This window comes from Telopea speciosissima, chromosome 2 (assembly GCF_018873765.1).
Source record: "Telopea speciosissima isolate NSW1024214 ecotype Mountain lineage chromosome 2, Tspe_v1, whole genome shotgun sequence".
Lineage (NCBI taxonomy): Eukaryota > Viridiplantae > Streptophyta > Magnoliopsida > Proteales > Proteaceae > Telopea > Telopea speciosissima.
Genome location: NC_057917.1, coordinates 21,941,567 through 21,967,816, shown reverse-complemented (window position 1 = coordinate 21,967,816; position 26,250 = coordinate 21,941,567). Strand labels below are relative to the sequence as shown.

Below are 26,250 nucleotides of genomic sequence, written 5' to 3'. Positions count from 1 at the left end.
ATGTTATCCCCCCCTTTCTCTATGATGTAAATATGTTTTGCTCACTCTAATTTTAATATTTTTTTTATAAAATAAAAAAAAAAAAAAAAAAAATATATATATATATATATATATATATATATATATATATATATATATATATATATATATATATATATATATATATATATAAAAGACAGCTTGAAAAAAAAATACTAAAATAAATTAAATGAGAACATGGAAACACGAGAGAGAGAGGAAGAATCTACAACTACCAACAACGGGGCCATATTTATCCAATAATACAACCAGGAGAAGTCGATCCATTCAACTAGCATACCGCCGACAAATCGAGCTAACAGTTGTTTGCAACAACGATTCATTGACGCCAATGACTTCTTGGCAAGCCAAAATGCCAAAAGAGTTCAATAGAGGTATCAACAGTCAATCATGAGGGCATATCCGTGCCTTCTTGGCAAGTCAAAGTGCCAAAAGAGTTCAAAAGAGGTATCCACAGTCAGTCATGAGGGCACAATCCGCGCCTTCTTGGCAAGCCAAAGCGACAAAAGAGTTCAAAAGAGGTATCCACAGTAGTCATGAATGCGCAATCCGCGCAAAGCACCTGATCACCGGTGCTTCTTATCGCCCTAGTTTTTACTGCTCCAAAGTATCCATCACCGCTTGGCTGCGACCTCACTAGCCAATCCCTGAGACCTCTGTTTGTTTTCTCTTTTTGACTCTCCTGCTTCCACGTTGGTGAAGCAGTGGATCCCACCTTGCTGACGAGTACGACCGAGACGATCGCAACGTGTTGTTTCCATATTTAACCCAAGGACGTCCCATTGTCCCAAGCAGGCAAGCACCACTCCCTACATTCACGCTTCCCACCGCATGCGGACCACTATAACTTGCATAGTCTATCCGATAGGACACTTGTCGTTCTCTCATCGCTCCAATGCCCCTCCACGTGGACCGAACTCCTAACGTGGCTAATCTTAGTGCGTCGAGAGAGAAGCCCAGATGCTCAAGTATGACCTGGCGTTACACATGGCTCTCTCGGAAGGATATATGACCGGCTTCTTCCTTCCTTGACTCCCGCCCTCTTTAGCTTTACTCCCCAGTCTGATCGAGCGAGCGAGCAGCTCCAATTCCTCTTCTTTTTGTGTGATTTGTCCATGATTTGAGCTCAAGCTCTATCTTATAATCTCCCTTTCCGTGTCAATGGTTGCTGAGAAAGGAGATACCAGAGAAGAAGTAGTTAAGGTTTTGTCTACGGTGGAAACCTCCAACGCCGCCAGAGAGAGATGTTCGGGTTCGTGTTCTTCGTCATCGGCGGGTGTGGTTTGTGGTGATTATTCAAAATGCGAAATGGATCGGATGGTGAAGATGGAGCTCGATGCGGCTCGAGCTCTGGCGGATTTTGCGCAGTTAGCGTTGCTGGAGAGCGAAAACCCTAACTATGACTCCTGCGGGAAATGGGGGAACAAAGGAAAGAGGTCGTGGAAGAGATCTAAAAACAGTTTTCCAGGGAGGGACTGGAGGAGGGACTTGGAGAGCTCAGAAAGTCAGAGCAACAAGCTGAGATCCTCGGATCCTTCCAAGGTTGGTTTGTTTCAATGTTTTCAATTACTTGTCCTTTTTCTTCTTTAGTTTCGATCTGATTTTGAAACTGTTTTGGACTTGTAGAATCTATATTCTGGATTTTGGGAAGATTGATAGTGGTCAAGTTTGAAGGTCCTCCTCCCCCCTCCCCGGTGGATAAGTATGGGTCTGGTCTGAGTTCTCGTCATGATGTGAAGAGTAGAAATGGGGGTGGGTGAGGAGTTCACATGACTTAATTTAAAAAAAAAAGTGTACATTTTTGTGATTTTTGGTTTTTGAGGTTCAATGTCATTCCAGTGACTAATCATGCCTTACCAGTTAGTGACATGAAGCCAATCTGACACCAATCCGTAGTGAAAAGTGAAACACAAAATATATCATTATTATCTTGGGATCTCTACTAATTTTGGTAATGATTTGAGTATAAGAGTGAACAAAAATTGTGTGGTCTCCAATAAACTCTGGGAAGAATAGTGAAGCAGCTGAAAGAATGATCAAAATCCAGAAAAAATCTGTTTCCAATTGTCCTTCGAAACTTGGTGTTCTGATTTTCTTTGGAAATGGGTGAGGGAGCAAGAACCTGCAGCTAAATGGAATAAGAAGAAAATGAAAGAGCTTACTTTATAACTTCATTCATTGGGTTATGAAGCAGCACCAAAAGAGCTAGGCCCTGGGAACTAGAGAATTGTTCTTGAGTACTTGTCTCCTTACTGATTTTCCCCTTCTGTTCTTGCACCAAAAGAACTAGAGATTTTTTTTTCTGAACTGAATTCCCTTCCCCTTCGCTCCCCTCCAAAATACCATATGAGAATATATGAAGGACGTAGAAGTTAATTCCACTGATTTAGCTAAGCTGATGTACTGGGTACCAGCTTGCTATGTTCGTCTCCTGCCCTTTGAAAATTTTAATACCTTTGTGTCACGAGTCCCATGCCTGAATACTGGATATGGTTATGTCAAGTTGGCAGTAAGCATAAAACTATTTTCCAAGTTTTAGCCGAGTCATTTTACTTGTTTCAACGAGTAAAATAGGCATCATGATTTGTCATATCCTGAAACCACTGCAAATCTCCCTAATGAAATCTGACCCTGATGTTCATCTAAAACACAATTGGGCCTTTCCTACCTCAGTAGGGGTGGGTGCTAGTAACTCACCGCCCCATTGCCAGCCCTCGATTGTAAATTTCTTGAATGTTGTTTGTCAAGAAGTCCTGCTACAAATTCATAGATTTAGAATTCCAATCTTCTTAAGTTGCACGATCCTGTGCAGGATTTAAAGTATGGGTTCTTTATAGCAGGAGGGTTCAATGATAGATCGGAGCCAGCGTAGGAGGGCATGTAAAGTTGTAGTAACCAAAACAGTAAAGGTTGAACAGGAATCTGAATCTGCTAGTCAACATCCTATGTGCCCCACAAGTTATGTGTCATTTGGTGGTGGCAGGTCAAAGCAAAATTTGAGTGAGGTACTAAAATTTTCAACTACTTGCACTCAGGTTCCTAATGTCATATTATTTTCAACTGAAATTTTCCTGGTGCAGGCTGAGAAGGAAGCACGGAGACTACGTAGGATTTTAGCAAATAGAGAATCGGCTAGGCAGACAATTCGCCGCAGGCAGGTGAGAATCTTTGTATATTTTCATTTAGTCACTAAGTGTCCTGTTTAAAAGTCTCTGTTTCATATTTTTGATAGTATCAAGCTGCTTTGTTCATTCAATTTCTCTGCATGCGTGTGTGTGTGCATGTCCGCTAACTATTTTTCTGATGAGGTTTTCAAGCAGTGCATTTTCCATTGATTGGTAGATATTTATCATGCTGTTCCTTTTCAAATTGGGATGGAAAATGCCGATATTTTGAAACCACTCCAATTTTATCCTCTCTTTTCCTTTGTTTAGGGTATCATGTATAATATTTTCTGAATTTTTTGTATATATGACATTATATGTAATAAAAATCATTTCTATTACTGTGAGCTTATGGGTTTAATTGATGTTAGAAGCCTTCTAATATCATGCAACTAATAACAACTGCAATTTAACACTTCCCCATGGTTACCATAGACCATATCTTCCATTACAATACAACTGTCATCCATGTGACAGTTTCATGAGCATTAATATGTATAGAATATATGTATGAGCATGGCAGGGACCAACAGATAGATGCACTCTTGGCACTTATGAAGTTACATTTAACTACCGACTACTCTGTATCCTTTTAGATTTGAATTCTTTTAGGAGGTCTCTCTTCTCTTGTTCTTTTGCATAGGAATTTTTACAGCCTTTGTTGACCTCTTGTATATTCTTTGCTATTATATTGGTCATCCCAAAGAAAAAGAAAGAAAAAGGAGGGTGGCGTTGGGGGTGGGGGGTGGGGGGGGAGGGAAGAGAACAATACTTCTCTGAGTTGATACTCATAAATTGACACCACTGGCATGCAGATTTGTCAGTATGGATCCTGGAAACAACTTTTTTTTGTCTATCTTTATTATTGTAACACTTTCCCATACCTTATGGTCCGATAAAGTATATTATGTAGAATATACGTCTCAGTGCTGTGATATTAATATAGCTGCATGGATATGATTGGGTTGTGGTTTTGGTAAGGATACCTATTTGCAACTGTTATCTGGACCCTTCTAGATGGGTAAAGCTCTTTCAGGCCCTTGACTGCTGCTGCTGCTTCTGCTACTTACTTTTTGCATGTCCTTAGTCCATTTAACCTTAAATTGCTGTAACATGTTCCCTCTTATGCATCAAATTCTTACTCTTGAGGAAATCAGTGGACCAGATTTATAATCAGATCCAATCCACTTAAGGTTGTTATGGATTGGCCAATTTCCATTTGCAAAATAATCTGAACCATTTATCCCACATCTGATTAATAATAGGACAGATATGGATAATGTAGAAGATCAATTATAGACAATAGCCTCATTAATTCATTTTAGGTTGGAGTTTAAGGGCATTTCAATGTTTTATAGGGTTAAAATATCAGTAATGATGCGACACAAGGTGATTGATCATTAGACGTATATATCTATATGGTATCTGGTCATCCGATTACTACCAGATAGGGATATTGAGTCCTTGATTGCATATTTGATGGACCATGTATCTGATCTGCATTCTTAACAGACTGGAGGTGGAGTTGTGCAATTTGCTCCACATCAATCCAGTTACAACTGTGGAATGTATGCAATATTGATCTGCATAAATCTCCCTTGTGGATGTGGTAAATGATGTGAAAATCAACATAAATAAATAAGAGAAGAATGACATCTTCAGAATATATGAATTGACAAACATATTGTGAAGGATTGGAATAACAGCTACTTATTCTCTTGCGTAGTTTCATGAAATAGAATTAAAGGGTTGATGCAGTAGCATGTGCTTGGTTGGACCGGAATGACCCAATTTGAAAGCACAAACCAAGGAAAACCGGATTTAAACGTAGATTTTGGTCCAAAAGGGGTATTTAAGAAATTTTTGTTTTTTGTTTAGTGTTATTTTTTGTAATTACATTATAATTGTTATGGAAAGGTGGTGTTTCTTACTCCCTCTCACAGGGCACCGTGAGATGACGCCTCTGTCCCCTGGGTAGATATCTAGGCGCGCTCACCCATTCGCCCAGACGCTTGTGTAGAGACCATGCCACCAAGTAGAGATTTCTTGCCCTATTATTATTACTACTACTATTACTATTATATGTTTGTTAGTTATCGTAGGAGAGAGTTTGTTTCAGTTCAGGTTCCTAGTTTGAAATTCAACTTTGTTCAGAAAGATGAGCATGTAACCAATCGATCAGATTAAAGTTGAATGAATTGAATATTGAAGTAGGTTTCCTGTTAAGTTGCTGCTCTGCATGATTGGGTTGGCTGATTGTTTCTCTCTCTCTGATCTTCATTGCCTCAGGTGTGATTGTACCTTTATCCTTGCTCATATTCTGTTCCTTCTTTTTCTTTGCTTCTTTCCTTTATTACCTGGTTTTCCCTGTGCTTACCGGCTCACCTCTGTGTCTCGGTGATACTATCAGACCAACAGAATTGAGCCGATCCCCCTCATCTCTTTCTCTCTCTCTCTCTTCCTTCCCGAAACTTTGCATGTGGGTTCCTCATCTAGGGGCGAATTGCACTGTAAAATTTGGCGTCAATCGGTTGCATGGACTGAGTTATATAACCAAGTTCAGACCAGTTTTGTTGACTTTGGCCAGATTCGATTTCAGTACTTTCCTATTATTCCCTTAGTTGTTCTCTTGGGTCGTCTTTAGTTGGGTGCAACAGGGCTGGGAGCTATGAATCACCACCTGAAATTTCAGGTTGATTGGTGGTTTTTTGAGAGAGTTCTTCCAATCGATCGCAAGTATGGTACTACCGTTCGGCTGTGGGAGTAGTGAGGTTGAAGAAGACTTGGTATTCTAATTGGCAGGAAAGGTTAGTACTGATATAAATTATTCAAAGCCTCTTATTCCTTATTTTTGTTCTGTTTAACCTGTCATTCTATGATTCCATATTCGTCCTTCCTCTTAAATTTATTTGATTTTAGGTTCTTGATTATGTTTACCTTCTGTAAAAGAGTTTTGAACTTCTCTAAAGATTATGAATTTCCATTGTTCATTGGATTTCACTTGTGGGCCCGTAACGACCTAAATTAGGGTTTTATAATGCTAGGTTGCATCAATTTGGATTCAGATCTGAAATTCTTGAACCATTCTAACCATGACAGGACCTTCTCACATCACCAACCCTGAGCTCCACAAGTTGTACAACGAATAAATAACCAACAGGGTGTTGAAACGGAACTTGACAAGTTCATGGCAGAGACTTCGGTTGACTGGGAATACACTCACATAACTCCTGACATTCTTTCAACTCACATAACTTCTGACATTCTTTCTTTTGTGAGAATTGACAAGCGAGATGATGCTGGGCCGTCAAGGCTGAGGTTCCTAAGTTCGACTGCAAGAAAGGGCCGAAAGCTTTTCTTCACTGGTTGACCAATGTTGAGAGGATTTTTGCCTAGAAGTCCTTTTCAAATGTCAAGTGCAACTATCCTCGTCAAGGTTCATAAGGTGACTTGGACTTGTCACCAATTGGGAGGTCATGAAGTATATGCTGAATGAGAAGTTTGTTCCTCCTAACTATGAGAAGGTGCTATACCACAGGCTAAGGTAACAAGGATGTGGATACCTACACCATGGAGTTCCACAAGTTGTCTTCAAGATGTAGAGACATACCACTAATGGGTGTTGAGGTATATTAGATGGTTGAACACAAAGATCTGGCTACAGCTTGACAATGGAGACTTCAAGTTGGTTGATGTGGTAGTTTTGTATGCCAAGATAGTGGAGAAGAAGTTCAGTTAATCAGGGGTAAACTAACCTAAGCTTTTGCTCCTCTGTCGGGTTGTACCAGTGAAAATATTCCTCTAGAGATCCCTCTGCTCAGTAAAGCAAGGAACTTTTGACTTCATCTTCCTTTAACATCAACCCTAGAGGTGATAGGCTCTGATACCAAATAATGGAGAAGGACTAGGCTGAAAAGGATCAATACTAACACACCTACAGTAGACCAGAATCGTAGTGACCAAATAACAGAATTCTTGGACAGAATATGGGAGAGTTAATAACTCAGTAGCAAACCAATGGATGGGCTGTCCAGAGAGTTCAAAACCAGGGTGCCGTAGGTAGATATTGTATTCCAAACCACATAATATATAAGAAATATTCAGCAGCTAAGAATCACATCCACTGTAGCAATGATACCTCACAAAATCACTCAATTGCAGAGAGAACAAAAGTAGAAAGTAAAGAATAAAACAGAAAATAGAGAAGAAGAAGAAGGGGGGTTTTCTCAGCCTTGGGCCTCTTACCCATAGCTATCTCAGCTGTTGAAACAAAGATCTCTCTTAGATCTCAAGCAAGCAAATTGCAATTTCATTGATTTTAATCTGTTGGAGGCCTCTAAGGGCATTATCGTTTTTGAGTCAATGGGTTTCCCCTAGAAGATCTAAAAAAGATTGTGAGCATTCTAGAAAAGGATTTCTGATTTACCGAAGAATAAGTTTGAAATCCATTGGAATTAGTTTTTGATCTTTTTTTTTTTTGTTTTATAAAGAAAGAAAAGAAGAAAGGTTTTGAATCTTCAGCAATTCATTCCCGCAGGAGATCCGGGCCAATTTTTTTTTTCTGATAAGATTATATAGACTCAAGGGTTGAGCCCAAAATAGAAAGTCTTTGCTACCAAGTAGCTTACAACCAAAATAGAAACTTCCTATAAAAACTAGCTGCCATACATCAAAATAGTAGCACTTATTTTAAAGAAGAAATAAAAACTAGTAATGAAATATAAATTTCTAAACTGAAAATAGAAACTAAACTATGACATCATTATGATAGAATCTTTTTCCACTTGATGGGCCCACAAGATCTTCTAAAAAGCATCCCCACACAAGGCAAATATGGGCAGTGAGACTGTTCATGTGAACAGTGTTTTGATCTTTTTTCTTCTTCATATTTCGATCTACATCAAACTACATCAAGAGTGGTGCATCAGCTGACATTATAAACTTAAAGCCAAGTGGGGGAGTCTCCTTGGTTTACCTATTCCAATAAAGTATACGATTGGTTCCAAGAATGCGTCGACATTCAGGCGATTGCTATACTTACAATGTGATGGAAAATTAGATATATGAATAGCTCACATATAACTATTTAATATCTGATATTACCTATACATGTTTTTCTTCCATAACATAAACCATTCGTTCACATCTTCTATTCAATCAGATTCTAGAATCATTCTCCTTGAAAAGGAGGTGATCCAACCGCACCTTCCAGTATCGTTACCTTGTTATGACGTCACTTTAGTCACTAGCCATGCATCCCCCTCCTTGCGGTCAAGGTGACGACTTCGGGTATGGCCAACTCCCGTAGTGTGATAGGTAATATATACAAGGCCCGGGAAAAAACCCCTTCTTGTGCCAAAGAACTTACCATTTCTGAAAGAACTAGAATTACATTCAAACCTTTAGAAGAGTTTTTTTTTTTTTTTTTTTTTCTGTTGGGGGGGGGGGGGGGTGACACCTTTCAATTGGGACAAGGCTTAGTTGAGTTAACTAGAAAAGAAGGTATTTGAACTCAAGTAAACATGTAAGTAAGAAATGAAACCAAATGAAACTTATAGGTTGGTACTTATGTTTGTTAGAAGTAGATTCTTCTGTTGAAGTTTGTCATGTGAGATACCTAGCGCATACATATGGTTCACTCTCCTTTTTAGTTTGTTTATTATTCTTTTATGAATTTTTTGTTTGTTCCTGTCTTCCAATTCCTATTGTTGTTAGTCATTCCTTGCTTTGAGCCCAGGCCTTCTACGAGGAGTTGACCAAAAAAGCATCAGACCTAGCATGGGATAATGAGAATATGAAACAGGTATGTTATTCTCTACGAATTATAGTTTATCTTTATTAAAAGTTACTATAATGAATTTGAGGAAATATGCAAGTGGCTTATTTTTTGCTTCAGGGTTTTAGAGCTATCCTCTACCCACTTTTTCCTTAATCTGTATGGAAATTCTCCTTGAAATCCTTTGTTATGTTAACATCGTGATCGCTTACTGAACCCATTGACATTTTGATGGCACATTTACGGAGAGAAGGAAAAGGAGTTGGTCATGAAAGAATATCAGTCACTGAAGGACAAAAATGAACAATTGAAAGCACAGGTGAGACTTCTATCTGCAAGCACTGAAAGCTCATTTTCACCTTATCTAAAGCGGTTCCAATTATGTTGCAGATGGTCAAGACAATAAAGGCAGAGGCTAAGATAACTCCTGAAGAAAAATCGTCAATATACGGAAATTCATCATCGTCTTCTACAGAATTGCCATTGCTTATAAACAACAAACCGTTGTTTCCGCCCTTTCTTTGGCCTACAGTCAATCATTCTTTAAACCCCATCCAAATGCCAGGTAACCATGAGCTAGGTTCATCAAATGAACAAGGGAACCTCCAAAAAAGTCTTAATGGGCCAAGAAGCCCCTTTTATATATTACCATGTCCATGGTTCTTTCCTCTTCCTTACCATGGGAACCATTTCCATTTTCAACCTCAGGATTCTTTCAGCCTGAAGAAAACGCAAGATGAGAATTCTGTTGATGACCAATATGATGAGGAGTCCTCTTCAAAAGCAATGGTTGATTTAGGTAACCATCACCAATCTTCACCTAAAGAGTTCAAGGCAGATGTTACTATATCTATAGACACCAATACCAACACCAACACCACTATTAGTTACTCTATGTTATCAATTGGGTTCAGTGAAGCTCAATGTATTGAACCTCATCCTCAAGAAGTGGTCCTTACACTAGTGCCCCTTAGGTCAATCAAACCAACTTTTAATGTGAAGTGTGAGGACGAGTTCCAAACAAATTCTATGTTCCAGGTGGAGGTTGTTTCTTCCGTAGGCAGTCATATTGCAAGTGCTTTTCCTGAAGAGGTGCAGGGAGTTACCATGAATCCAAACAAGAAAATAGTGGATGTTGCTGCTGCAGCTGAGGCTAGAAAGAGGAGGAAGGAGTTGAAGAAGTTAAAGAACCTCCAAGGTTACCAATTTTGGCACCATTGTTGAACTTTGAGAAAGTTTTGGTGGAGTCGATTAACAAAAACATGTTTTTTGATGTTCAAAACCCAATTGATTCCAGGTTATCTGAGAAAACATGGTGTTGGTTCATGTTGCAGTGTAATTTCTTAAAGATCACAAGGTTCTTACAGTTGTGGTTGGCTACACCTTTACAAATTTTCGTGTTGAAGCTTTTTTGGACGTTTGTTAACCTTGATTATTGGGTACACTAACATGGTTGTAGTTTTGAGAGTTTCCTTAGGGTTTGAAAAGTTTAAAATTCAAATATAATCAAAAGGTTTAGAGTAAAGATGGTTTATAGGTGAAATGTACTACTACTTGGAGTGGAGAGTTTCAAAATTTCACAATATTGTATTCCAATATTCTTGTGGAGAATAAAAAATGTGGAGAGTTTCAAAATTTCACAATATTGTATTCCAATATTCTTGTGGAGAATAAAAAATGTGAGTGGGGAGGAAGGATTTGAAGATACCTTTTAATACACAATAAATATTATGTAACCAGGACGCATGATCACCCTTTTTTTTTTTCCAGGTTTATTATGATTTCTAGAAATTTTGGGCTTACTAGGGCCAATGAAGTTTTTGTCTTGATTGAACCCTTGCATGAATTGTTATTGACCATGGTTATATGTAAGTAGACGGGAATCTCACAGGAGAACTTGGTTATTGAGTGTATTTTTCCTCTTTCTAGTCTACTTATCTCTCATTTTTTTTTTGTACATGTTGATTATTTCTAGAAAGGTTCACCGGTAACGATAAGAAGCAAAACTGTCACAGCCTTTGTATTGAGATGGATGGAAAACACTACCAAGTCAGCAACTGTCGCAAATCATTGAAATCAAAGCCTACAATTCCTAGGGCATTGGGCTCCTCTGTAGTGCGACAGGGAGTGTAGCACACATCCAATGGTTCACAATGCTTGGGCATGCAGTTGTGTTGGGCTGTGTGCCCAAGCACTGTGGGTCGTCGGATGGTGCGCTACACTCCCTGTCGCGCTATAGAGGACCCGAATCCTTGAAGGGTACACTAGTAGAGGATCCTTTGTGAATAAAAATTAGAAGCTTTGTTGGATGGCCGATCCATTGGTTGGGTGTGTTTATTTTGGAATGCTACCTTAGGTAGAGCTAATTCTCCGTTTTCCTTGTCAGTTGAAATAGAGCCTGCTCCTGTGATTCAACTTCCTCTCAAAATCAACTTCTTTTGGCAAGGTGTTTTTGTTTTTTTTGGATTGCTCTATTCCAATAATATAGTTGGTGAGCCAAAAATAGAAACGGAAGTCTAAACACATGATGGACCATAAGATTGAAATAGACTACCAGACCTTAGATTTACCTGACCTAAAGAGCACTTTATCTATGTTTTCTGCTCAATGAGACTTCAACTACAAGAGATTTATAACCACTACAAGAATGGGGATGGCAGTGAGGGTGTCTTTTATGGCTCAAATGTGAAACAAGAGAGTTGATCCCATGACCTCTTAGGGGCATGCACTCAACTGGCAAGCCAGCGACTAACTGACCAAATGCTCACGTTATACCTCACTAAAAATTTCCATCAAGATCATAATTTGTACATTTGGTGAGGCCATATTAATAATCTTATCGAGATGGTTTAGGGGGAGGGAGGGTGTTTTTTATGGTTCAATTGTGCAACAGGAGAGTTTATCCCATGACCTCCTAGGGGCATGTACTCAACTGGCAAGCCACCAACCAACTGAGCAAGTGGCTGTGAGCCATATTAATAATCTTATTGAGACGGTTCTAATATTTACATCGAAGTTTCTTGAAAGAATTGTAGATTCCTTCCCAAATTCATCAACTATGAATCTGTTAGGAAATAACATAGCAGCAGGGTGGTAACAGATCTGGTGCTGCCATGGTGGGCCGGGGGATGCCACCAAGGCCTCCATTGGGACAAAAAGGAGGCTTTGGAAGTAGGGGGGGGGGGATTCTGCTACTAGGGGTGGGAGAGGGTCTGGAAAGCCATCTTCATCTCCAGGCCATGAGAGTCGTGAAGAGTTTCTTCCTCTTCCTCGTAGGGATCTCGTCCAGAACACGGATTCAGAGGTAGTGAATGATGGAGTCAGGGATGCTTCTGAGGAGGCGGTTACCTCAGTTTTTTATGTTGTCGCCTCTCCAGGGGCTTCTACTCTAAATGTTGGTGTCAGGGGGCTTCAGAAGAGGTGGTAGCGCCAGCCTTGCCGACCAAGGAGAGCTCTTCTTTTGTTTTACCAGACCATACGAACAGGTGGGCTTCCCTTTTCTCTGAGGCTCTAGAGAAGTGTGTGGGACTAAAGGGTCACTTTGTTGAACCCGACTATAGAAATGGCAAGCCCTTGGCCTTTTGTCCTACTTGAGTGGTAAATGGGGAACTTAATTTCTAGGGTAATTAATACCTTGGTTGGTCATTTCTTTGGGAAGAGACCGCCTTTCTCGCTTGTAAAGGAGAACCCCCTTCGTCAATGGATATGTTCAGCGGAGGTTAATATTTCTATGTTGGAGTCTGGTGTGTTCATTTTTAGGTTCATGACTGAAGATGATAAGCGGAAGGTGATTGAAGGAGGCCTTTGGTTCGTCCAGTGTAGATAGGCCTCTTGTGCTGCGACCTTGGAGTCCTTATGTAAATATCTGTAGGATCTCTCTGCAGTCTATTCCTCTGTGGGTGAACCTACCAAATCTCCTTTCCATCTTTGGATAGAAAATGCTTTGAGCATTATTGGGAGCACCATTGGTGTCCCCCTCTACTCTGATAAGTGGACGAAATCTAAAGATAGGCTATCTTATGCTCGGTTTTGTGTTGAAGTTTCAACCAAGCAAGACTGGTTCATGCTATTAATATCCAAAAGGAGGGGGAGGGGTGGTCTAGCCTCTTCTCAATAGATTGTTTATGACTGGAAGCCACCTAGGTGTGCTTCTTATCTCCTCTTTGGGCATGTTGATAAACAATGTGCTCTAAATCCCATTGAACAACAGCATCCTTTGAGAGGGGAAGGAGCTCAGTCTACAATGGAGGAAGTGTTTATGCCCAGGATGATTCGTAGAAGCCAACACTTCGAGGTGTCTCATGCGAGTAATAGGTCCTCAGGTGCAACGTCAGGTTCTTCGATGGCCGCTGCTATCTCCGGCGAGGCTATAGTTGAGATAGTTGAAAGAGACAATGGGGATGGGAGTACTGCTAGGCCTGTCATTGCTAAGAGGCCTGACATTGCAGTAGAGTCAGACCTTTTGGGGGAGGAAACTCAGCCTTTAAGCCTTGCTTGTTCAAGGGTTCACCCCCAAATGGAAAACAGATTTCACTCTTTAGTGGCTTTGGAACATGGAGAGTTTAACGTTTTTAGTACTAGGGTATTGGAGGAGGGCCAGGTTAGTACTTTGGTTGACGTGTCCACAACTCAGTTAGAAAGTGGAACTTTGGGAAGGCAAGCCTTGGAGCCCTCTACGGCAAGAGAAAAGAGGTGGTTTTTCCATTGGTGCCCAAGACATTCAAAGATTTTGGAATATGCTGAATGACTGGCACTTAATGGACATCAAATCTCATGGCCTAAACTTTACATGGAACAACAATCAGAAAGGCGTGGTGAACATAAAATTCAAACTAGACTGGGTTCTAGAAAATGAGGCATGGAGACGAAGTTTTTCTGATGCAGTGGTCACAATCAAAGCAAATGTTGGATTTGATCATTTTCCCATAATTTTATACAAGGAAGGAATGTGTCCTCTAGGCAAGTGCCCTTTCATATTTGTGGCAGTCTAGTTTTCCCACCCGGGATGAAAAACCATTGCAATGAATGCTTGGTCTATTCCCAGCTTTAGGTAGAGCTAGTGAAATTATGCAACACAAAGCTTCAAATTTCAACCAGACTTTTACTAAGTGGAATAAAGAGTCATTTGAAAATATTCACCGCAAGATTGAATTGTTGCTAAGGGAGTTAGAGTATCTTCAAGATTGCCCTCTGTCATTCTCTAATCAAGTTAAGGAGGCAGAATTAAAGTCTCTTCCAGCTCTGAATTCCAAAAAGAAGAAATTCTTTGGCACCAAAAATCAAGGAAGCTTTGGATGATGTGTGGCAATTGTAACACTAAATATTTTCATGCTGCAACTCTCCAACAATGCCACCAAAACATAATTCTCCATCTGAAAGAAACTTAACTCTGGGCAATGGTCTCAATCAGAGTCCGAAGTAGTTGAAGAAATTAGCTCCGAATTTCAATCTGTTTTCAAAGCTGGGGAGATAAATTAAGAAGCTCTTCATGTGGTGCTTCAAGAAATTTTTCCCTCAGTTGATGATCAAGCCAACATTGATCTATGTAGAGTTCCGAACATTGTGAAGAAACCGGAATTGCTCTATTCTCCATGACTCCTCTCAAGTCGCCATGCCCAATTGATCTTCCCCCCACTTTCTTTCAGAAACTTTGGGACTTGGTACAAGAGGATTTCTGTAAATTTGTCCAAGAAGCTTTCTCTACTGGGGTTTTGTCACCTACATCAAATTCAACTTTCATATGCCTCATTCCTAAGGTAAATTAACCTGAGAAAGTGGAACAATACCGTCCTATAAGCCTGTGTAATGCTGTTGTTAAGGTTGTCACTAAAATAATTGCATCTCAGTTGAAGCCTTACTTAGACACCATCATATGTCCTTCTCAATCAGCATTTGTTCCAAACCGTGCGATATTAGACAATATTTTGTTGGCTCTTGAAGCGTTCAATTATATAAAGTACAAGAAGAATGGAAGGAAGAAAATCATGGCTCTTAAATTGGACATGTGCAAGGCGTATGATAGCCTTGAGTGGAGGTTTACCGAGGGGGTTCTACTTCGATTTAGGTTCAGCAGCAGATGGGTTTCCCTTGTGATGTCCTGTATATCCTTAGTTTCTTATAAATTTCCTGTCAATGGATCTGTGCGTGGAGCAATAAATCCTACAAGAGGCATAAGACAGGGTTATCCTCTCTCCCTTGCCTTATTTGTTATTTGTTCTCAAGCTCTAAGTGCCATCCTAACTCAAGTAGAATATTTGGGGTACATTAGAGGCATTAAAGTTTGAAATAGAGTTGCTCCCTTTTCCCACCTTTTGCTCATGGATGACAGCCTCATCTTCTCGGAAGTGAAATTAAATGAAGTCCAAAACCTCAAAGCTTGTCTGGATCTGTATTGTCAAACAAATGGGCAAAAAATCCACCGAAAAAAATCCTCACTTACATTCAGCCCAAACACCACAATTCAAGCGTTGTTTTCAAGAATTCTCAAAATCCCATATGGAGATGGTCCCAAGAAATACCTTAGTCTCCCCACAGAATTTGGCTATTCAAAGAGGAGTTTATTTTAAGATATTAATTAGAAAACCAATAACAGACTGCAATGCTGGAAACAACAGCTCTTATTTCAATCGAGTAAAGAAGTTCTCTTCAAGGTGGTGGCACTCTCAATGAATACTTTTGCAAGCTCCCACTTCAAACTTCCGGCCTCTCATCATACAAAACTTCGACAGATAGTATGCAATTTCTCCTAGGGAGGAAAGGAAGACAAAAAAAAATCTATACCTTAGATCTCGTGGAAATGACTTTGCAGATCTAAAGACTATGGAGGGCTTGGCCTTCGAGACCCCACTATTCAAAACCAAGCTTTGCTAGGAAATCTTGCCTGGAAACTTTGGAGTGATCCAAACTCAAATTGGGGGATGTTCATGAAGCAAATTTATTACCCACACTTTGATTTCTTCTCAGCTTAATTGGGTTCTAATCCATCCTGGGGGTGGAGAAGTGTTATTGAAGGTAGAAAGGTGATACAAGCAGGTTTGGTTTGGATCAAGGTAGTGGGGAACAAGTCTAGATATGGGAAGATAAGTGGTTACCTTCCATGCCAAATTTCAAACTGAAGTATCCCAATTTCAAGCAACAGAGAGGTGTTTATGTATTAGAATTGATTAATCAGCAAAATAGAAAGTGGAGAACATTTATTCTTATTGATCTATTCCACCCTGAAGACATAGCAGCCATTTTGAAAATCAAACTAGGACTCTTCCCTTAGTCCGATCATCAAGGGGGAGGTACCAAAACAGAGATTCTCCGCTAATGCTGACTATCACTTCTTATGTAACATGAGAGATAAGGCAGAAGACAATTCCCCATCATCTTCAAACCAAGGTGAAAGTAGTAGTGTTACACCCGACTCTCTGTACCTAAAGTAGTGTGAGTACGATGCACACCGACGCCCTACTCAACCACCAAGATCACAGATGCTGTGTAGTCCTCACAGTTTACAGTCATTAAATCAATAAGAGTCATTGAAGATAGAACATATATATCAAATTAGAGTGCGGAAGCTAAGAGTTATATCATATACTGTGTTGTGTCAAATTATCCAAGTGCAATCAATGTTTACTTACAAATATAAGTATTAATTACATTCAAGAATGAATACATCGATCAGAAGGACACTGTACCAAAAATACATCGGCAATGTATCAAAAATAAAGGGCATCATGCCCAAGAATCATTGTGCCCCATTGGCACATCCATCGCATATACAGTTGGACAATTATCCTCCATCTTGGGAGTCCACTAGTTATCGTTGCTATCGACAAGAGGAAGAGAGAACTCTGAGCCCACCGGCCTGCATGAGCAGTTAGATTATGCAAGCATACACAATTATTCCATGAATGCATAGTACACATTAATGCATGAATGAGTTCATTTTTATTAATTCCTCCTAAGCAACAAAACTAAGTCTGAGGGTATAGTACTACTACAACACCTTAGGTAGCATCCCCGGTCCTGAAATCACCATCAGTCACTTGGAGATGTTAAACTTGAGTTACAAACTGGAGCCTGCTGGTCCCTGAATGCACCATAAGTCTCCCATCAAGCCCCTACAACCCCGTCCTAGCATTCGGTCCCAAAATTACCATCGGTCAGTTGAGCTCGGTTCACTTTCGGCAACAATCACATTGTACCGCAGAAAAGATATCTTGAAAAATCTCATCAGGCCTACCCCTGTGGGTTGTCTGACACCTAACCCCCTATCAACAAGGGGTCGTAGTACAGGGTCACATCATAACCTAACTAACATACATCTATATAAGCAATGGTGGCATGCATATATGTATGTCAGAGGCCGAGATCATGGTATCGGAATTCCCATCGGCCACATCATCCTCCTGTCTCCTCTAGCATAGATGCACACATAACATAAGTACGGCGAATGTGGTACTAGAATCCCCATCGGCCACACCACAAACTCGTTTCCAAGCCTAATGCAAATTAAGTGTGTATTAGGTTGGTTCATAACCCATATTTCATATTTCCAGGCCTGCCCTTAGCAGTTGCTAAACTACTCCAAGAAGATTCCATTCACGCGGATGATGTGTACGATCAATGCAACATCAGCCGCACAAGCCCAAAAATGATGTTCGACAGCTAGGGCTCGTGCCTCATGCTTTGCTAAGCTCATTTACTCTATGGGGGTTGGTTTGGGGGTCTTTCCACACCTAATTGAATTCTTAGAATCCTAAGGTTCATCCCCTATCATATAGGGTGGTCTAAACTAGGGTTAAACCTATACACACCCTAGATGTTAGGTTCTTCTCAACCTTGGGTTGTTGGGCTTCCAATGGGACAAGAGTGGGATGCAAGAGAGTGCAAGGGCTCCATTTGAAGCCCTTTAAGTTGGCATTACATGACCCCTTGGGTTGTTTTCCCAAAACCCTAACTAAAATAGAAAGGAAAAGAGGGAGAGAGAGGTGTACACTCAGCAATGGGGTGCAAGAACCAAGGCTAGGTAAGCCTCCTTCCTTCTTCTTCTCTTCTTTCTCCTCCTTCTACCCTTCTCCCTACCGATTTTGTCTCCTTTCTTGCTTGGGTTTCAAAAATGAGGATGTGAAGACCTCAATCCTATTTATAACCAAGCCTTGACTAAGGCCTATTTGGCTGAGGTGAGTATCCTACACTCCCAAACTACATAAAATCCTTAGTTGAGCTAGGTGGGTCCATTGTCAAGGCATCACCCAAGCTGGAATGCCACTAGTAACCCTCACCCTATATGAGGTTATAAGGGGGTGGGTCCTACTCAAGGCCAGATGGGGCCCATAGTCATTTAATCCACTTTAATAGCCCAATATGGGTTGTGCGGCTGATCATTGGGATCCACCACACAAATCCTGACTATGCTACTCAAGTGAATTATTTCAACTCCGATTGACCTGGGACTTTCTTCAATACATTAATACGAACTCACAAGCATTAATACCATAATTTATATGTATCAATGGCCATTAACTATCATACATGGTTAAGTGAAATGATTCATGGTTAGTCACTTATCATCAATCTTCTAGAAGTGGATTCGAGTATCTAATCCGGCTCTCTTCATACCATTGACTCATGCACAGAGGGTAATCAACAAAACTTCTGCAATCGACGAATCTTTCTGTATGCTTATCAATAAACCTATCTTCAATAGGTTCTCCCGTTGCCCAGTCAATGATTACATGTGTAGGTTTGTTTGATATAGACCATAGGTCTTCGGTGTACACAGTTGCTGAACCTACACACAAATTTCAAATTAGTCTTGGTTTGGGCATGGTTGTAACAAGTAGAATCCCCATTGAGGTTTGGAAGAAAGTGTGGAGATGCAAAACAATACCAAAACTGAATTTTTTTTATGGAAAGATTGCCTATGAGGTATTGCTCTAAACCATAGATGTCTTCACATTGATCACATTTTCCCTTGCCGTGGTTCTTCTAATGAGGCTATGGACCATATTCTCCTTGATTGCAGTTTCTCTAGGGCGTTTTGGTATGGTTTGAGAATATCTTTTATGCCTCTTGATGATAATCCAAGACTTTCTTAGTTTATTTTAAACTGGGGTTCGAATCAAACAGTAAGGAAACATCCCAAGCAGGAAATCTCGGGTCTTTCTTCTTTTATCCATTGGAATATATGCTTGCTCGTAATGAGGAAATATTTGGGGGCAAGACTTGGTCTCTAGTGGACCAGAAGGTAGAGAATGATTTTGATTAATTCTACTCTTTTTCTAAACTTCAGTAAGAAGATTGGTATATCCACACTTCAAGATCTAATGATGGTCCCCTCTCATGGTCTCCTCCCAAGATGCATTTCTCAAAGTTAATTATGATGCCACACTACCAAAAAGGAAGGGAGGAATAGGATTTATCATTTGGAATTCAAAAGGAATTATTATCTCTGTTGAATCTGAACCCTTTAATTTCTCCTTAGTTCTCCAAGGTAAAGCAACAACAGTGAGAGAAGGTGAATCAAGCGATCTTTGAAGGTATTCTACATCTGGAAGTAGAGTTGGTTTGGAACTATAAAAAATTGTTGAACAACACTGATCTTCCCCGTCCTATCGAAGATACCAGTACTATCTAGGATATATCCACTTATCCTCTTATTTCATATCCTGTAATTTTCTTCATATCTCCAAGGAGATTAACGGTTAGCTGACTCCTTATCTAGGAAGGCCATGCCCTGTGCGAGTAGGAAAAAATGGTCTTGAGTACACTCCTTGGTTGTCTGATATTTGTAAGTTAGACACCTTGCGCTCACCTCGTGCTAATAAATGAGCTTCGTTCAACCTAAAAAAAAAAAATCTTGATCAAGATTCAAGTTATTAGGGAAAAGATTTAATACATGGTGGACCATATGACATAACTTCAAAATTTAACAGGTGACCAATTCATTTGGTCCTAAATGATATTTAATACTTAGAATTGTGAGATTGGCTCACATTGGTCATATGTTGATTTGATGGTAAAAGATAAGTTAAAGGAAATCCACTTGATGTGGGTCATATAATTGATGTCCGCCAAGAAATTAGACAAAAAAACCGTTCAAAGGGTGTTTTATATATGGGAAAGAGAATGCCACCTGGTTCCACAGCGAACGCAGCCCTTGCGCCTTGACACAAGGGTGCGCGAAATTACCACCATTCTCCTGGAACCCTGGAAAATGACCACGGATGAGGCGGTCATTTTGCACACCCCTGTGTCAGGGCACAGAGGCGACATGTCTGGCGCGACCGGGTGGTGTTCTTTCTCCCTTTAAATATATCCAATACTCCAATATAGTAGATTTCCTTGTCTAAACAAGCTGTGTAAGGTGGCACTTCCTTTTCTTTTGGGTCATTATAATGTTAGTGGCATTTGTAATTGTTGCAGCAGATCATATCAGCAAACATGTTTGTCTGTGCTTTTGACCCAAACACAAGTAGAAGTTCTTAAAGTGAGTTTTAACTAGACATTTTTTTTTGGTAAACAAGTTTTAAATTGACATGACCACTATTGTGGGATGGAACTCTTTTTTGAAGGCAAAACATAAAGTAAAAATCTTGCTATAATCAAAGTTGGTGTAAAAAAAGGTAATTTTATTTTCACTTTTTAGACTTTTAGTATAACACATTTCTTCTATTCGCACTTTGAAAAGGGCTGATGGGGATATTCTGGTTGATCAGAAGCAGATTAAATCTCATGTGGTGGAGTTTTATGAAAGCTTTCACAAGGCGGTGGAGCTGACTAAACACTTGGAGTTGCTAGATTGTATTCCCTGCGTGCTGGATGAAGTGGATATCTTCAGGCTAGACTCAGTGCCATGTGATTCGGAAATTAGAGCTGCGGTTTGGGATTTGGATCCGGATGGTGCGCCGGGCACTGACGGCTTCCTTGATGCTTTCTATAGATGCAGTTGGGAGCTAATTGGGTCGGATGTCTGCAATGTGGTGCGATTTTTTTTTCTCTTCTAGCCAGATCCCTTCAGGAATACATAATTGCTTCCTCACCTTAATCCCTAAAGTGGAAGGAGCGACGACTTTGGAGAAGTTTAGACCTCTTTATATGGGTAATTTCTACTACAAAATATTATCCAAGGTTATGGCATGGCGGTTGGAGTTGGTCCTTCCAAGATTGATCTCGGAGGAACAGGGGGCTTTTCAAAAGGGAAAGGTGATCCAAGAAAACATTTCTCTAGCATCGGAACTTGCAAATCTGTTGTCGAAGGCTACAAGAGGAGGTGGTTTGGGGCTCAAACTTGACATTCAAAAAGCCTATGATAGAATTTCATGGGATTTTATTTTTAAAGTTCGTCACAAGTTTGGCTTTTCGGAAAGCTGGACAAACTGGCTTAGGCAACTGCTCATCACCACCAGAATTTCAGTGCTTGTTAATGGGGGTTTGGTGGGCTTCTTTGGGGTTGAACGAGGGCTGAGAGGGGGATCCAATCTCTCCTATGATTTATTTTGGCGGAGGAGCTCTCTCTAGACTATTGGCTGAAAACAAAATTCAACCTCTTCGCGAGCCGCCTGGGGTTCCGACACTAGGTCATTGCTTGTTCTCAGACGACATTTTCATCTTCACAATGCTTCCATTAGGTATGTCAAAAATCTGAAATGTTTTCTTAGTCGGTATCAAGAGTTTTCTGGTCAAAGAATTAATTTGGAGAAGAGCAAATTGTTTCTGGGTTCCATTCCTTCCCTGAGACGTCAAGCGATTGTGGATCTGCTTGGAATCCTCGTTTGTAAGTTCCCTACAAGGTATCTTGGTGTGGAGATTTTCAAAGGCCGTGTTAAAAAAGAGATGCTGCTCCCTGTGCTTGACAAAGTCAGAAATAAACTTGTAGGTTGGAAGGGTAAATTGCTCTCAATGGCTGGGCGCTTGGAGATGGTGAAGACAATGGTATCTAGCATGCCTGTTCATAGCTTCTCTGTGTACTGGTGGCCTTCCTCTCTCCTATCCATTCTGGAATGGTGGATGAAAAACTTTTTGTTGGCTGGAGATGTGGAGGCGACAAAAGCCATCATGGTTGGGTGGAATAAGACGTGCAGGCCAAAGGAGGATGGGGGTCTAGGCATCCTGCGGCTGAGAGATGTGAATAAAGCGATGCTGAGCAAATTAACTTGGAAGGTAAGGAATGAGGGCTCCATTTTTTTTAATTCCTGGCCATTTCCTTGTGTTGTTTTGGTTTGTTTCTGATGTGTTTTCTTTCCTTTCAGCTTTATTCAATGATCTTTAGCGAAAAAAAGGATAATATCATGTCATTTTACATGTATACTCAACAAATGTGTAGGGCAATAACATAGTAGTAAGTTGTTTTCAAATTATTTTGAAAATCCTTTTTCTCCACAAGTAATTTTTTGAAATAAGACAATGAGAAACCAAAAGAAGATTACTATAATTGTCCATACCGTCAGGTTTTGCCCACATATATAGTGGCATGAGATCGATGCCTGGATTTTTAGCCCCTACACCTACACGGTGCTAATGAGAATGTGCGTAAGGGCATCGACATGGATGGGATTTTGATTTCAGGGGGCAGGGTGGTAATTCTGAATATGCTCATGTGTCGGCACGTAAGATTCATGCGACTAGGCAGATTACATTTTGATAGTACCATTATCACATGCATGATATGCGACAAGGTAATCCTTGACAGAACACATGAAATAAACAACCGAAATCTCAAATCTAATTTAAAGTTTTCGTACCTAGTGAAGTAGTGAGAAAGATATCTCCATCACTCCAGGACCCTTCCATAACAACAACATTTGACGATTTATCTCCATTCTCCTTCTCCTCCTCTTTTTTATACTACTTACGCATTGGACAATTCCTCTTTGAGTGACCTTCCTCCTCACAATAATAATAATTTATTTTGTAACTTTTTGACTTGGAGTAGATCTTATACTTACCGAACTCCTCCAGTCTCTTATGTGATCCGCTTCTTCCCTGACCACCACTTGTAACTAGGGCATTACCCTCCTTTGATGGTCCATCACCAATATTTTTCCATCGTGTCTCATTCATTTTGTAAATAAACAATAACCTCATCAATTTTGAGAGTATCTTTACTAAACAGAAGTATTGCTGTCACAATGTGATCAACTGAAGGAGGTAGTGAAGCCAACAAGAGAAGTGCCTTATCCTCCTTTTCGACCTTAACATGTAGAGCTAACAATTCCCTTAATATCTTGTACCTCAAATTTTGTGCTCTTTAACAATCGAAGGACATAAAACTGATTCTTCAAAAAACAACCGATCAACAACCTGGAATTGTACCTACTCTCTAATTTTGCCTAGAATTTTGGATCCGCTAACTTAATAACCTCATAAAGAGTGTTATCCACAAAATACAACTGGATCGTGTTGTTCGCTAGATTCGTCAACCCTTGCCACTCATCTTCCTTCATCTTCTCCGGCTTCTCTGATTTCTTCATGAGCACCGAGGTTGTTCCCTCATATGTAAGAGTATTCTTCACCATTTATTGCCACAAAGTGACCATTGAAGTGTTCTCTATATGGAGAAGCTTGAATCCTTTACCGCCATCCGATTTCCTCAATTTGTACCCTATGTGTTGACCACAACTCAATGACCTAATTACCATTGATCTTTGCATGAACTTGCAAGATCTACGCCAATAGAGCAAAATATGTGTGATCCAATATGTTCCACTAAGTTTAGAACAGCGTAAAACCTAACTATGGGTACCGCGACCGGACCCCCCCGAAAGAAAAGAAAGATCCCTCTGCTCTTGAGATGGAGGTGGTCTTTTTACAACCCTTTTATGGTTGATACTAGATTCATTTGTAAAACAACCTTGAATCACTTGATTTGAACCAATCCTCAAACCATGGTGAAATAATTTTGGAAACCGGTGAGTCTAGTTGGGTATCCCTGTTTTTGATTGTTTTGCCCATTTTAAGGGGCTGACCCTTATGAGACTTGGGGAATTAGTTTCCTTACTATTTATGACCCATTTTTGGGTGATGTTTTGCAATAGGTGATGGTTGACTTGAAGTCTTAGAGTGCTCATTTATTGGCGTTTAATAGTGGATCCATGTGTCTTAAGGTGAGTTATCTAACTCAATTAATGGTTAAATATTGATTGTAATGTATGAATGATGAGTGCTATGAATTAGTATTGATCATATTACAATATAACTGACTCTATGATAGGGATATGTGTGTCCATGTCAGTTTGTACGGATTATACTCTATGAAATGTTTTACATATTACTTATTGATCATTAAAGAGAACGTAAAGAATATTATTAAGAGCATGACTATTGACATATGAATGTATGTATAATTGTGATGATAAGAGAACAGTTAAAAGTACTGATCGATAATAGATAAACAGAACTAATAAATGATAAGAGAAATGGCCAATATATGACCATGTGGATACACATAGAGAAGTCCGGCCCTTGAAGCTTCAACCTGAGACATGATTCGGCTTAGAGAAGTCCAGATTCTTGAGGTTTTTAGCAAGGATGGTTTTTGCATAGAGAGATCTCGACTCTTGAGGTTTTTATCAAGTATGGTTTTTGGCAAGAGTGTTTACACCCACAGAGAGGGTATTCATACCCATAGAGACGTGTACATATCTACTATGGAAGTTGAGGTTAGCTAAAGAGAAAAGAATGTATAATTGCATAATGAATCGAATGATTAAGAGAATGTCAAAGAATGATATGACTTAATAAGGATAATGATTATGACTATAAAGGAAAGGAATTAAAGAAGGCTATGTATCGATAAGTGATTGATTTCTAATTGATGTGTAGTACTTTATCTATTGACTGATGATTATAGCATGGTTTTGTTATATTGCTCACTGGGGGCTTTTTAAAGCTCATCCCATTATGTTTGCCATGTACAGGTGATTAACCTCAAGGATGTCTGGTTTGCTGGATTCACTGTTATTCCTTATCTGATCTGGTTGGAAAGGAACCTTAGGTGTTATGATAGGAAGTTTAGGGATTTGAGTTGGATCTGTAAAGCGTTGTTGAGAGATCTGTCTCTTATTTCTTCAAAGTTTAAGAACCCAGTTTCTTCGGTTTCTGATCTTCTTTGTTCTTGTCTCTTATCGATTCCGGTGGTTCCAAATACCAAACATGAATTCTTGGAGGTTTTCTGGTGGCCCCCCTCCTTCCTAGACTAAGTTGAATTTGGATGGCTGCTCCTTGGGAAATCCAGGAAAATCTGGTGCCAGTGATGTTTTTTCGTGACTCTCAAGCTCAGATTAATTTCTCCTTCAGATATTTCTAGGGAGTTAAATCCAACTTTGAGGCAGAATTTTTAGCGTTGATTGACGGCTTCCTATGGGTTAGAGAGCTGGGTTTTACTAAGCTTTGGATTGAGTGCGATTCAAATGCAGTTTTCATATTGCTCTCTAAAGGCTTAGTGCCTTGGTTTGTCCGGCAAAAGTGCCTTTCGCTATAGCCTTTCCTTCGCTCTATTGAGTGGTGTATCTCGCACTGTTATAGGGAAGCCAACGATCTATAGCAGATTTCTTGGTAAAATCTGCAATGAAGTTTGAGCTCTCCTCTACCTTAATTGATTTCCTGTCTTCGATTGTTTCTGAGTTGCAGATGGATGCTCATTGTAGGGTTCGCTTCCCAGCTGGCTAATTTTTGGTTGATCGCTTGTAGTCCTTTCCATTGATGGCTTTGCCGTAGATGGGAGGGGCTGCTTTTGCTTTGCTTTGTTTGTTTGAGTTTCAGGCGGCTGGCCTGGATTCCTTTGTATTTTATTTCATTCTTTTAATTCAAATCATCCTTTAGCTAAAAAAAAAAAGTGAAACTCTTTGAGGTTTCATTGTTGAACTCTTCTAGGTTCCAATTAATGCCACTCGACTTAAAATGGTGAACCATCCTAAGAAGCTTATCATGGTAATTATCTAAAGGGCAAGAGATCCCTACTTGGTCTTATGGTCTCTACACAAGCATTTGGGCCAGTGGGTGAGCACGCCTGAGTATCTACCTAGAGGGCAGAGGCATCATCTCACGGTGCCATGTGAGAGGGTGTAGGAAACACCACCGGGTAGGGATCTTTTCCCTTTATCTAAATTAACTTTTGCTTAATTTTATAGAGTTAGTTTTTCTTGTCTATCATCATTGCTTCACTAGAATTATGTTTATTAGATTACTATTGTTGTCACTTATGCCGTTTGTTTGTAGGTCAAGAGAGTTCCTACATGCAATGTTTTGGGACCCAATCGGACTATTATATTATTTATAGGA

The 26,250-nt window shown here is 39.9% G+C and overlaps 1 protein-coding gene across 1 annotated transcript; it reads left to right on the top strand.

Moving 5' to 3' along the window:
- Positions 1-1,200: 1,200 nt before the first annotated feature.
- On the top strand, positions 1,201-24,774 carry LOC122650556. Its single transcript, XM_043843960.1, has 8 exons — positions 1,201-1,581; positions 2,880-3,044; positions 3,120-3,197; positions 8,941-9,006; positions 9,233-9,298; positions 9,370-9,419; positions 15,619-15,629; positions 24,752-24,774. The coding sequence occupies exons 1-8, from the start codon at positions 1,201-1,203 to the stop codon at positions 24,772-24,774; spliced, it is 840 nt and encodes a 279-aa protein (XP_043699895.1).
- Positions 24,775-26,250: the final 1,476 nt, after the last annotated feature.